Source organism: Ranitomeya imitator, chromosome 3 (genome assembly GCF_032444005.1).
Source record: "Ranitomeya imitator isolate aRanImi1 chromosome 3, aRanImi1.pri, whole genome shotgun sequence".
Taxonomy (NCBI): domain Eukaryota; kingdom Metazoa; phylum Chordata; class Amphibia; order Anura; family Dendrobatidae; genus Ranitomeya; species Ranitomeya imitator.
In genome coordinates this window covers 584,889,537-584,904,242 of record NC_091284.1, presented here as the reverse complement: position 1 = coordinate 584,904,242, position 14,706 = coordinate 584,889,537, and the positions used below count along the sequence as shown (strand labels likewise).

Sequence of the window (14,706 nt, the reverse complement as noted above, 5' to 3'; positions counted from 1 at the left end):
ATATTCAGGCGAGAGAAGGTTCTTCTCTGACCCCAGTTATCTGCACAGCCACATCTACCTCATCTGACAGACTTTTCATCTCTTTTGTGCTCCCAACTAGTGTACCAGCTTTCAGCCGAGGCAGCAGGCAGGCAGACAAGTAATAAAATGTTCTGCTTCATCAACAAGGGCATTCATGTCTGACATGAGGAATAGTGCCAACGGAGCAGAACTCTTACAGACGCGGTGGAGCAGCTATACTGCGCATTTCTCATAGCACCTTCCTCCACTGAAGAGCCCTTTGTGTGACATTGCAGAAATGGACACAAAGTGTCCAATGTATGAACGATGCTTTAATGAGCAGAAACTCTTCAGGAGATACTGCACAGGCACCAAATGATATAAATTCTGCAGTCACTTCATAAATAAGCGAATAGTAACTGAAAAACTCCCAAAACTCATAAAGGCCTGGACTGGTCCACAATGAAAAGTTCTCTCCTGATGCCGACCTATCATAACAACACCTAGAAGATACTCAGCAGAAAATATGTACATGAAATAATCTATCATATTCATTAATGATCATATTATACATGCATTAAGCTAAATATACACAATGGTACGTAAAGCCCAGAGCAGGAGGCTACAAGGTCTGAGAGGGCTGATAATGGCGGGAAAAGCCAAGTGGGGGATACAAGAAAGTTGCTTTTATAATCAACACCAGAAACACCAGCTTGGAATATGCCATGATACTGTCTCATGGAAGAAGATAAATTCAGCTGTTTTTTCTCATTTTAAAATATTATGTTTACCACTCATCTTTTCACGCCTTTATCAGGCCTCTCGGACCTGGTAGCCTGCTGATCTGGGCTTTACCCATCTCTTTGTATTTTTACGTTTTAAAATTATTTTTGTGTTTTAAAAAAATGCTAAATTAATAAAGATAATACATTTTATACCTATATATACACACCAGTGGTTCCCAACCTTTCCTACCCCAAGAGCTTACCCCGAGAGCCACATCAACAGCCCATTGAGTAGTGATATCCAGCTCCCACCTCCCTTTCCCACAGTGCTGACGCCAAGAGTCTTCATTATGAGTGGGCATAGTGACATAACCCACAGCTCGCCCACTGAAATGACACGGAGGCCGTATACTTACAACTAGGGCTTCCCATCGTCCCCCCAATCAGTACTCTCCTATAGCACTCTCCCACCACACTGTGGCATCCATCTTCCAGTACCTCCTCTGACTGGCAGTGTCATGCTATCTCCAGCGTCCCATACTTAACATGACCTCCTCGGACTAATGCCTCAAGCCACATGTGGCTCCTGAGCCATAAGTTGGGGACCCCTGTAATAAAAGGTCTTTGTGGAAGTTTGGTGTGTATAGGACTAGAAGACAGGTGAAATTCCTTATTGGGATCCTAACACGCAAAAGATGCCAAGAGTCTTAGGGTATGTGCAGACGTAGAATGGTCCACTGCGGATTTTTCTGCAGCAGAATTGATAAATCTGCAGGAGAAAAACACTGCGTTTTTGCTGCAGATTTATCACAGATTTACCGCGTTTTTTTGCGGATTTCACTGCGGTTTTACAACTGCGGTTATTTATTGGAGCAGGTGTAAAACCGCTGCGCAATCCGCAGAAAAAAGTGACATGCTGCGGAATGTAAACTGCTGCGTTTCTGCACGTTTTTTCCACAGCATGTGCACAGCGTTTTCTGTTTACCATAGGTTTACATTGCAATGTAAACTCATGGGAAACTGCTGCGGACCCGCAGCAAAATCCGCAGCGTGTGCACATAGCCTTATTCACACAATGCAGCTTTGATACAGATAATCAAAAATTAGGTAAGATCCAGAAAGAGTGTAGTACTATTTGTATTTAGGATCCCCACGATTTTCCCAAACCTTCATTGTGTAGCACAGCAGCAAGTAACCAGCTCCTTGAAGCAGATTTCACAATGCAAATCACATACATTATTACACAGATATTACACCTGAAGAGACTGAAAAATGTACTTTGAAAATCCAAAGTAAAATGCTGGTATAAACCAGATATTAAGATGAGCATTTTATGAATAAAGCTATAGACTGAACTCATGAGTGCAAATCCAGCCCGAATGACATCTGCAGCTTGTGCTTGGCAGTGTGAGATCTCTGCGGCAGAGAGGAGGAACATTGAGGAACTTTCAATCAGGCTAGATGGGCAGACTTGAATTTCCATATAAGATTATGCAGCCATTCTGGCACAGATTTTCAAAGTAAATACAACAGACCCATCATGTCAAACATTTACTTAATAATCTATTTAATAATAGATGCAGTTTGTTGTGTTGTAATCCTCGCAATGTTTAGAGCTCACACTTCTGTGGACCTCAGTCTTTGTTTACTTTCCTGCAATGATGATGTGCTATACACCCAAGTGGGCCTACAATAAATCACGGCATCAGAGGTTTTGTGCTGTATATGCCAGAATGACTGTGGAGACCAGTAATTGGCTGCAGCAGGACTGTGCATGTAGAGCAGCAAGACATTACTGCAGGGAAGTAAAGCCCACCAGGGACCACCATAGTGTCAGTGCTGGATCAATAGAGAGTATAGAACAGGTAAATATTAGTTATTTTTTATTTTATCGCATTTCCTGCTGTTACCTAATTTTTATAATTCATGGAAACCCCTTGAAGGGTGGATTCACATGTGTTATATGCGGATTATAATGCAAATGTGCCACGGACTCCTGATGGAATTAAATCCAAACAAAGTACTGTCCAATCAGAGGGCTGAAAAAAAAATGCTTTGGAGGTAAAAATAAAAACAATTCAAAAACCTCAAAACTGCTGCAGGAAATGAAAAACTCCCAAAACATCCAAAAAAGGAACATTTTATGAAGAGGTTTCCACTAGTAAGCTTTTAGTTTTTAATCTCCAAGAAAAACATTATGTGCACACACTCGTAGTGCCCCATCGTGTTACTGCAGCTTCACATAGGAGCAGATCTTTTAGATATGAAATAACATATATTTATGATAAAGGGGTAAGCCGGCATTAATAGATATGCACCTTCTGGATGTCTCCTTGTGATGTGACTTTGCAGATACGAAGTATTCATGAACGCCTTCTCACAATACTGGCACTGGAATGAAAATAGTACACATTATTTTTGGTATTTGATGATTAAAATGTATACTTTGAACCTTATTGCTTCAGATTATAAGCCGCACCCAAGTTTACAGAACAAAAATTATTTAAAAATAATCTAGACTGCATTGTCGATGACTTACCTCCAAGAAAAAGTCCTGCAGAGAAAAAGTGTCCTTGTTACGCATAGCAAACAAGGGTGAACATTTCATTATTCTGGTGAAGGTTAGAAGTGGAAAGCTCTGATTGATTGATGAAGATCTTGTTCCCTTTTTCTGACATCAAAGCTAACAAAATGAGCCCTACTAATAACCAATGGAATGCTAAAATCCTGCGAGTTAAAGGCAATATGTCAGCAGTTTTTTTATTATGTAAACTGAGGACAGTTTTTTCTCACTACAAGCACATTTGCAGTTGCAGATCACCTCAGAGATGTCATCTCAGCTGTACTTCCCTTCCTCCACACTGGCTGCCTGTGAGAATGAAACTAGAGAAGTGTTATTTGCAATCAGGCAGAGCTCTGCTTTTCAGTTGACAGCACTGTAAGAGATGAGCTACAACTTCAGATGTGTTTGTAATGAGACAAAGCTCAGCTCTGCTGTACTGTGCTAGTTATAATCACACACAGCTCTGCAGTGAGATCAGGAATGCAGGCGGTCAGTCATTACATGTCTCACACTGGTCACGCCCACTTTCATTTAAAATAAACTCTAGATGCAGACTCTTCGGGAGATCTATATCCGGCCCAAGATCTTAACAGCTCATTACAAATTAAGAAAAATTTTGATTTCTAGGGAATAAGATATTGGATTGCAGATATCAAATATCCATAATCAGAGGGTGAAACAAGTATTGAACACAAACAATTTTCTAGATAAATATATTTCTAAAGGTGCAATTAACATGAAATTATCCCCAGATGTCGGTAACAACCCATCCAACCCACACATGCAAAGAGATGTCCATAAATTACCGTAAGTTATGTTCATAATGAGCAATCACATAACAAAAAAGTATCTGGTGAGAATTTCATATCAATAAGACCTTTAGAAATATATTTACTTAGAAAACTGGTGACAAGTTCAATACTTATTTCAACCGCTGTAGATGGCTTAAAAGGGTTCTGACAGATTCAATTTAAAGGGTAAATAAGGGCAATCGGTGCCCCAGTCGCTGCTGTTTCCAGTTCCTGGGTCCACTCCATACACCCGTACCTGAGATGCGCTCTACATTGTTTGGCAGATGTTGAGAAGGGGTTAAAAAAAAAATGAAATGCAAAGTGAATGAGATTTAACAAAATGTATACAAGCAAATCTGCATCTTGAAGTAATCTGTAATACACATTATAAACCCACAAATTATAAATCTGCGGACGTATGAGAAATCTGCAGCATTTACAACAAAAAATGAAATATTTAGTAAGAACTCTAGAATAGCTGAAGCTAATCCACGCACAGGTAAGAGTATGTCTTACCCCTAGCATTTTTAGTTCTACAAAGTGTTTATGCACAGGAGGTCTAGAAACATTTCCTAGCAGACAACTCAAAACATCTACCTGCGTCTTTCGCCCTGTTCTTTGATGCTCCCTCCTCGCTAATTCCCACCATGTCGTAGCAATATATGAATGATTTACAAGCACAAATAAGACTCAGGTGTAGGAGATAACACATAAAGAATTCCATACAATACTAGAGGTAGAGGTTTACCATCTGTGTGGAGGCATGTGGGAGCCACTGAGAAAAGACTATCCAGTAGTCACCAAGGCTTACTTTACCTTCTGGTAGGGCCCCGCACTAGCACTGATCATCATCTGCTGAGTAGAGATGATCTGCTTCCTCCGCTTGCATTCATCCTTTAGCGTCTTCACTTCCTGAGTCTGTTTGACCATTTTCTCTTGTATCTGCTCTGTCTCAGTCAAGGTGGCCCGGACCTTCTCTTCTAATGTGTGGAGATTGGCGGTCAGGTACTCCTGACTGTGAAGCAGGTACTCAATAGTGTACTGGGCTAGTCGGAACAGTTTTAGGAGAATAGGATCAAGGCTACTGTGACAATGCGGGCACTTTTCATTCTCTATGTTACAGAATGTGATACCCATGATGTTTTCCTGAAGGGTCAGAAAGTCTAATTCACTTGCTAGTCTGTCCACATCAATAGCCCCAATGCGTCTCCAGTCTACACTTTCATGGCGCGTTCGGAATTTAAACCGAGAGTCACGGTTGTAGGAAAGCATTCTGCTGGGCGTAGAAGGACGTGGCATCCAAGGAGAACTTAGCCTGTCTGGAGAGATTTGTGCCTGCTCAGGCTCGAAGGGATAGTAAGCATTTTCAAAGAAAGGCTGAAAAAGAAGAGAATGCTAAAATCAAAACCAGTCAACACTGAAAATCACATCTACAAGTAAAGTCATCTGGAGGGATTGCCTGCTTTGGATAATCTCTTTCCCAGCATTCAGATGTAATATAAAAAAAAAAAGTTACCCACCTGTTAACCCGTTCACCCCCAGCCTGTTTTCACCTTCATGAACAGGCCAAATTTTACAAATCTGACCAGTGTCACTCTATGTGGTACGAACTCTGAAACATTTGCAGTGCAATTACAATTTACATGCAGTGACAGTTTAAATAAATGCATGACGGACATAGCCCGTCCTGGTGCGGGAAAGGACACTTGGCCCGTCATTGGACGTTAAGGGGTTAAAGGGAACCTGTCCAATCCATTAGTATTCAGCTATTTGTGATGAAACTCCCTCCCTAACCAGCCCTGTATAACACAACTCAGTTAAATAAATGCTTTAAAAAAGCATTTATAGCCTCCACTTTCCCCAAGCTAATGAGGGCTTTGACTAGAGGATGGGGCGTTAGATCCCCAGACTAGTCCGCCTTCTTTCCATGTTATCAAGCCCCTGTTGGCGTGATAACATAATTTGCACTAGCTGCGTCATCGCCACTCACACATATCTGCACAGGAGCGCCGCTCATTCTGGCAGCGTACGTGCGTCTCTGAAGCCAGGTGCACGCTTCACGGCTTCAGAGGCATGCTGCTCATGATCAGGAGCTATAGTCTAAACTTCTGGACTGGAGGGCATGGAGGACCTGACAGGTTCCCTTTAAAGGAGTTTTCCCACAAACAAAGTACACTTTAATGAATAGATCCTGGAACAAAAATAAGTTCCACAATTAAATTTGTTAAAAAAAATGTCCGTGTGCTGAGATAAAGAAAAAGAAAGTATACAGACATTACAGCAGGGGATCACAGCAGATTCTTTCTGTGAGGTAAACGTTTCAAACAGGCAGGGAAATGTTTAACCTCACAGAATGTCTATATACTCTCTTTTGCTTATTTCCCTGCCCAGGAGATGTGGTATGATCAGAATATGTTCCAGCACGGTCAGACACAGCCATTACACAGTACACAGCAGGGGCATATTTATGAGATTATCTCAGCACAGGGACATTTTATTTATACACATCCAATTGTGGAAATTATTATTATTCCAAGATCTATTGATTAAACTTTGCTCTTGGAAAACCCCTTTAATGCTGCAACTCTGGCATGATCCGATGATGGAGTGACAAAGTGCCACACTGACCTCAGGGATCACTTGCCATGTAAGCCAGCATCGCTGCTGACACCAGTGGTCACGTTGGCATACAGCACATCGTCACTCTACCACTGGGGAGACGGAGGATTGAGAAACTTTTCTAGATGTAAGCTGTATTAATAGATGTGAAAATGGTTTTAATCAAACTCCTACTTTTACATTAGGACATGTAAGCGTCTTTATCATGGAGTATCATAAGATTGCTGTCATCCTACTACTCATGGGAGTGTGTACCAAGCTCACAATCAAGACCTGAGCCACACAATACATCAAAAAGTGCCAAGCTAAGCCAAACTACAGGGTTGAAAACATCATACTTCTGTATACATATAAATAAGTGTACAATTTCCCATCATTTTCTACAGAACCAGTCAATTGTTATTTCTGTCCAAAATATACCATGAGATGCTAATTCAAATCATTATCAGTTGCAGCTTGGTGTGTAGACATCACCACTAATAATAACATAAGAGGGTGCAAAATACAAAGATCCTGTGTTATTGTAACGTGACAAAGACGGCTACATTATACAGAAGGACACATATCTAACCCTGAAATATAATAAGTGATACAGGGGCACATACACTGGCATCAGCGCTGGTTCTAGGCTCCCACAGAACTACATACAGTAGGCGAGCTTTATACGATGCCCGCTTATATACACTGTGCACAATTATTTGACTAGTGAGGATTTTGACCAGATCATGATTTTTAAGTCGGGGTCACACTTAAGGTATGGAAAATAAAAAAATTTCGGTCCGATTCTCTCGGCCGAGAGTCACACAAATGTTCTCCGTATGGTCATCCGTGTGTGATGTAATTTTCTCGCACTTATATATCTGTATGATATCCGTATGACATGCGTTTTTCCTCATCGAACTTAATGGGATGAAATGAGGAAAATGTGTGCGTACTTCTTACAAGTCACACTGATGGTCCGTGTGGTGTCCAATTCTTTCTAGCACCCATAGACTTGCATTGGCGAGACTCGGACGATATATGCATACAATCACAGCATGCTGCGATTTCACTCGCACGTAGAATACGCCTGAGGAAAAAAAGACAGTGATGTGAGCTTCTCCATAGATTAACATTGGTCCGAGTGCTATGCGATGTTTTCTCGCATAGCACTCGCCCGTGTTCAGCGCTAGTGTGACCCCGGCCTTATGCAGATTCTCTTAGTTGTATAAACTAGAATGGATGAAGCAGGTCAGGTGACGTGTATTTGTGTAATGATGAACGGTAAGGATATCAACACCCTTTATCAAGGTGTGCAAAATAAATTGGGCAGCTGGTTTTCCTCAGACAAAAATTGGATAAAAGATATTTAACCGACTCTAAAAAGTCACAAATTTTGACTTTTTGACCTCTGCTGGTTGTCCTCATATGAACTCGAGCCAGGGAGCTTTCTAGGAAAGTTCCCACGATCTAGGAACAGCCAGCAGAGGGCGCCTCACCGCAAATGCAGGTAAATATAGGTCAATGACCTACTTTACCTACATTCTCCGGGGTTTTGCAGACATGAGCAACGTTGCATTAGCAAAGCTCGTGGCTGCAAAATATTTTAACCCCTTCAGATGGATTTACATCATTGGACGTGACAGATCCTCGGAAGGTATGTATATTGTTGGTTTATTTTTATTTTTTTTATTTACAGATCGAGGGTCTTCAGTGAGTGGATTGAGAGTAGAATAAATTAATACAACAACCTTTGTGATTTTTTCATTAAATTAATTTTTAATAATATGTGTGTGTTTTTTTTTAACCCTTTACTAGTATTGGATTAATAATGGATAGGTGTCATAATTGACGCCTCTCCATTATTAATTTGGCTTAATGTCACCTTACAATAGCAAGGTGACATTAACCCCTCATTACCCCATATCCCACCGCTACAGGGGAATGGGAAGAGAGTGGCCAAGTGCCAGAATAGGCGCATCTTCCAGATGTGCCTTTTCTGGGGTGGCTGGGGGCAGGTGTTTTTAGCCAGGGGGGGCCAATAACCGTGGACCCTCTCCAGGCTATTAATATCTGCCCTCAGTCACTGGCTTTACTACTCTGGCGGAGAAAATTGTGCGGGAGCCCACGCCAATTTTTTCCGCCATTTAACCCTTTAATTTACTAGCTATTTATGTCGGATTGGCAAGCCTGAGATAAAAACACGCAGTACGGATGACATACGGAGGATGCCATGCGCAAAAAACGCTGAAACACCCTGCCTACGGAGGAGCTACGGACCACTATTTTGGGGACTTTTCAGCGTATTACGGCCGTAAAAAACGGACCGTATTTTCATACGCTGAGTGTGAAGCCGGCCTAATACCAACAACTAATTTCTTTAGGGAGGGATCACAGCCTTCAGAACTTGTCTGCCAAAAGTTAAATCCCTATTGAAATTTAGTCTATAGTGTCTGGTGAATATGTGGACAGACGACCAGACGACTCTGCATATCTGCTCGGAAGATGCGTTCCCTCCGCCCAAGATGCAGATACTACCTGCGTGGAATGAGCCGTAAGTGTAGCAGGAGGAGAAAGATTCTGTGATAAATATGCCAGACAGATAGCTTGCTTGATCCAGTTAGCAATCGTGTTCTTTGCCGCCTTCTTGCCCTTGTTCCGTCCCGTGAACTGAATAAATAGGTTTTAGTCAATCCTCCAATTTTCAGTTTGTTGGAGGTAATATAGGACAAGCCAGCGGACATCAAGGTTGTAAAGGATTTCTTCCTTCGCGTTGGAAGGATCTGGGCAGAATGAGGGCAGCATAATATCCTGACCTCTGTGAAAATCTGAGACTACCTTAGGTAGAAAGGAGGGATCTAACCTAAGGACAATACTATCTTGTAGTGATAGTCAAATAAGGTTCTTGTATCGACAGGGCCTGTAACTCTCCTATGCATCTAGCGGTAGTAATCGCAACTAAAAAAATGGTTTTGAGGGTCAGGTTTTTTAAGGTGATAGATGAGAGAGGTTCAAATGGGTCTCTGGTTAAACTATATTCAAATCCCAAGGGGGGGATCTGACTATGGAGCCTAGGATGAATTCTAGTTGAGAGGTCATGAAACATTTAACCCAGCGGCGGGTTCTCTTGATCAAAGAAAGAGCTAAGAGCTGATACCTGCACTTTCAGTGTACTGGTTGTATGTCCTAGCTCCAATCCCTTTGTAGAACGTCTACAACCTGTTCTATATTGGGACAAAAGGGATCAGGAGTGTTTGGGAAACACAGGATGAGAAGCGCTTCCAGACTTTGCCATAGATGGCATTAGTGACTGGCTTCCTACTTTTATGGAGAGTTTGGATCACTTTATCAGAGGGACCTTTAGCCTTCAAGATCCTGGCTTCAGTAACCATGCCGCAAGGTTCAATTTGGCTAGATCCGAATATAGAAGTGGACCTTGGTGAAGGAGGTCGATCTACTGAGACAGGAGTAAAGGACCCTCTTGAGCCATGTCCAGCAAGGAGCCGTACCAGCTTCTCCCTGGCCACATGGGAGCGGCTAAGATCGTAGTGACTTGATCTATTCGAATCTTTTGTAGTGTTCTCGCCAGCATTGGTATGGGCAGGAAGGCGTACGCCAGGCTGAAACCCCAAGGATGGGAGAAGGCGTTTATCCCCCGTGCTCCGCTTGCGGGACAGAGAGAAAAGAATGTCCTTATGCTTGCATTTTTGGTCATTGGCAAATAGGTCTACGTCGGGACTCCCCCATCTTGAAGTCAGGGACAGGAAGACCTCTTGGTCCAGGCACCACTCCCATGGATGGACGTCCTTCCTGCTGAGGAAGTCTGCCTGAACAATGTTTAATCCTTTCAGGTGTACTGTCGATATGGACAATATGTGTTTTTTTGCCCAAGAAAAAATCCTTACTGCAATTGATTTTAGACTGGCACATTTTGTGCCCCCCTGGTGACGGAGGTAGGCCACTGTAGTCATATAGTCTGACTAGACACGCACGTAGTGGTCTTGAATCAGAGCTGATGAGGCTTTTAACGCTCCCTCCACTGCTTTCAGCTCTCTCAAATTTGAGGAGCTGGAGCTGATGTTTAGGGGCCACAGCCCCTGGGAGTAAGATCCCTCTATTCTTGCACCCCCACCTCTCTGACTGGCATCCGAAAAGAGTATCTTCAAGTGAAGCTGGTCCCAGCTGATGCCCCGCTAAAGATTTCGGTAATCCAGCCACCAGAATAGGGCCGATTTCACATGACCGGGAAATGGGATTCTCCTGGATAGTGGGCCCTGATGTCTCTTTGAATATAGAAGTATGTGGGATTGTAGGACTCGTGTATGATCTTGAGCCCAGGATACACGCAGTCAGGGATCCCAGAATGGACATTGAATCCCTTAAGGTAGGCGATCTCTGATCCCTGAATCTGGAAATTTTTTGGATGAGGTCGAGTTGACGAACCCTGTGTAGGAAGGATGTCCTCTTCTCTGAATCCAGAAGGATTCCTAGAAACGTTTTCCTTGTGGAAGGATGGAGATCTAGATTCGGGATCCAGCCTAGGGATTTCAGGATTTCCAGTGTCTTCGCCACATCTAGGTTCAGACGAGGGATAGATGAAGTGACTATAAGAAAGTTGTCCAGATACGGGATAATGAACACTCCCTGGCTTCGGATGAAAATGACTGCCTCCGCCATGATCTTGGTAAACACCCGCAGTGCTTATGATATGCCGAAGGGTAGGATGTTGAATTGGAAATGGCTGACCCGATGACCATGGGAAACTGCAAATCTGAGGAACTTTCTGTGGTCCGGATGTATCGGCACATGATAGTATGTATCCCTCAGATCCAGTGTAGCCATTACCCAATTCCATCTGATGAGCGGGATTGCTGACCTGACTGATTCCATTTTGAATAGTCTGTATCTGACCACTCGAATCAAGGATTTTAGATTTATGATACGCTTCCTAGAACTTTTTTGTATGGGAAGGGATTTCTTCTTGTCCGTAGCCTTGTCTAGGATCTCGTCCAGGGCTGGGCCGAACACATAATGGCCTTGAAAGGGAATAGAACAAAGTTTAGATTTATAAGTAAGGTCGCCCCCTCCCCCAAAACTTCAGCCATAGTGCTCTCCTGGATGAATTGGAGAGGACAGCAGATCTCGCCGCCACCTGGACGGATTCAGTCAAAGCGTCAGCCAGGAACCCCGTCGCCTTCTGTAGGAGGGGAAGGGAATCCAGTCTCCTCCCTAGAAGTACCTTGAGTAAGGTGATTTTCAAACGTGGGTAGCCAGAGGAATAGAGATCTGGTGACGCACGTCGAGGCCACGTTCGTTTTAAGCAGGTTGGTGGAGGTGTCCCAGGATTTCCTTAACAAGCTCTCGATTTTCCATAGGATCACTGAACTGGGAAGAATCCTCAAAAGGAAGAGCCGTCTTTTTGGCTACCCAAGACACCTGCACGCCTACCTTAGGGATTTCCCATAATGAACCATCCCAGTCCAGGGGGAACCGTTTTTTTTTTACTTCCAAAGGCACACTAAAACCTTTCTCAGGGAGACCCAACTCCTGAAGGATAATGTTTTGTACATTCTCATGTATAGGGAACCCCTTCTGATCCCTGGGTTTCAGCCCCCCAAACATCTCATCTAGTATAGTGTTTCACTTCCTCCTCCTCAACCCCCATGGTGCTCCTCACTATACCAATCAGCTCTTCAACGTCTTCGGAAGAAAAGTAATATTTCTTATTATCTGATTTAGGGGTGGAAGCAGAAGCCTCATTCTCCCAAAAATCCTCCGAACCCGAGGTACGGATTTCACCCGAGTCAGATTCTACAGGAGCCATCCTCCTTTTTTTTTTTTTTAGGAGGAAGGGGCTGTGGTACTGGGGCCTGGGAGAAGATAGCCATAGAGGATTGGACCTCCTGTTTTTATAAGGGTTTTGATGCTATCCAGGAGGGAGGGCTGCTCCGTACGTAGCACATCATCCGTGCACGGCTGACAATGTTTTTTCTTGTGTGGAGAAGGGAGCCTGCAGGCGCAAATACCACACTTGCGGCTCGTTTCATCTTTCTTCAGGGCAGGAACCTTTTCTGCCTATAAGGCCAGGGTCACACTAGCGTATTGCATCCGATGCGAAATGCTAATGACCCTCGGCTCCTGCTCTGCTGCGAGTGGGAGCCGAGTGTCATGCGTCTGTGCTCCGAGCCTCTTCCACAGAGCGAATCGAAGCACAGCTGCAGAGGAGGCGGAGAAATTACTTTCTCCATCTTCTCCATTGGGGTCAGCGTAGGTGACAATCGCAGCAAGCTGAGATTTCACTCGCACACTGAAAATGGCCGAGGAAAAAAAACAGGGATTTAAGCTGCCCCATAGAACACTGGTCCGAGTGCTATGCGATTTTCTATCGCATATCATTTGTCCGTATTACGCTGTAGTGTGACCCTGGCCCTAGGTGAGAGAGAATGTATATTAAGTGACCCATGTTACATGTATCTGGATAGCAGGGACATCACCCACTACTTACAGGAGGGGGAGCGCTGGGTTCTGCAGATGTAGATAAGGAGGATTTGTCGCCATCCATGTCATTCCACAGTCACAGGGGGACATAGAGACCTACCTGGCGGCATCCTCGACCAGGATTTTAATGAAACCTGAGGCCCCAGCGTCGTTCTGTGCTCCTCCTACCCCCCATCCCAGGTCCAATGGGGAACACGCAATGAGTACGCCCCACGAGGCTGCTGATTCAAAAGGCCAGTGCGCGCGTGTTCCAGCATGGAACGAACCTGAAGTAATCCGGAAGTTCGGGCCAACGTCACTTTCGAGCGCACGCTTCATGAAATCAGCAGCACGAAGGAGAAGGACGCCGGGGAGCTACAAGAGGACCCCGGCCGCACATCACCTCCCCGCTTTACCCTCCGAGGGAGCGCAGGAAAGGTCCGGAGTCACACCCGCACATGGAGACGGGAGCAGCCACCGGAGGAAGAGAGCAGAGCCCCCCGACCTCAGCTGCCCGGCTTTGAAGGTAATGTGGGGTGCTCCAGATCGCCGGCCACGTCAGCACCATTGAAAGCCTCTTCATGCCCCATGGGGGACAGGAAAAACACTGGTGGTTGCAGGAAGGGGAGGGTATTTAACCTGTTTCCTCTCCCCCATTAGGGCGGGAAGACACATTCGATGTGTGTGTGTGTGTGTGTGAGTGTGTGTATATATATCTATCTATCTACTACATAATTGTCTAAGAATCATTTCCGTCTGTCTGTCCTTCTGTCTGTCTGTCACGGATATTCATTGGTCGCGGCCTGTCTGTCATGGAATCCAAGTCTCGCCAGCTGCCTGTCATGGCTGCCACGACCAATCAGCGACGGCCACAGTCCGATTAGTCCCTCCCTACTCCCCTGCAGTCACCGCGTTATGCCGCGGGTAACTCACGCCGTTACCACCGCTATTAACACTGTGTGAACAAGTCTTTACTATTGATGCTGCCTAAGCAGCGTCAATAGTAAAAACATCTAATGTGAAAAATTAAAAAAAAATTTTAAAAAATCATTATATACTCACCTTCCGCCGCCTTTCCAGCTCCTCGCAACGCTCTGGTGACCGCTCCATGCAAGTGGCAGGTTCCGGTGGCAATGATGGCATGCGCGAAGGACCTGCCATGACGTCACGGTCATGTGACCGCGACGTCATCACAGGCCCTGCGCGCCAAGGACCTGCCATGATGTTACGGTCATGTGAACGCGACGTCATCACACCCTGGGACCGGAAGCTGCCGCCTGCACCGCACACAAGCGACAGAACTACAAGGGGCCTTCAAAACGTGAGTATATGCTTATTTTTATTTTTTTTAACCTGTGACATACGTGGCTGGGCAATATACTACGTGACTGGCCAATATACTACGTGGCTGGGCAATATACTACGTGGCTCTGTGCATGTATACTACGTCGCTGTGCCATATATGTGGCTCTGTGCTGTATACTACGTCACTGGGCAATATACTACGTGGCTGGGCAATATACTACGTCACTGGGCAATATACTACGTGGAC

At 44.4% G+C, this 14,706-nt stretch overlaps 1 protein-coding gene across 3 annotated transcripts in view; it reads right to left on the bottom strand.

Moving 5' to 3' along the window:
- The window catches only part of DZIP1 (DAZ interacting zinc finger protein 1), a 158,356-nt gene that overhangs the window by 132,432 nt on the left and 11,218 nt on the right, over window positions 1–14,706 (bottom strand). For all 3 annotated transcript variants that reach the window (XM_069758038.1, XM_069758039.1, XM_069758040.1), the window contains exons 2-3: window positions 4,896–5,456; window positions 3,044–3,116 (exon numbers count right to left, since the gene is read on the bottom strand). In XM_069758038.1, coding sequence (XP_069614139.1) covers window positions 3,044–3,116; window positions 4,896–5,456 — 634 coding nt within the window. The remainder of the gene's footprint in view (window positions 1–3,043; window positions 3,117–4,895; window positions 5,457–14,706) is intronic.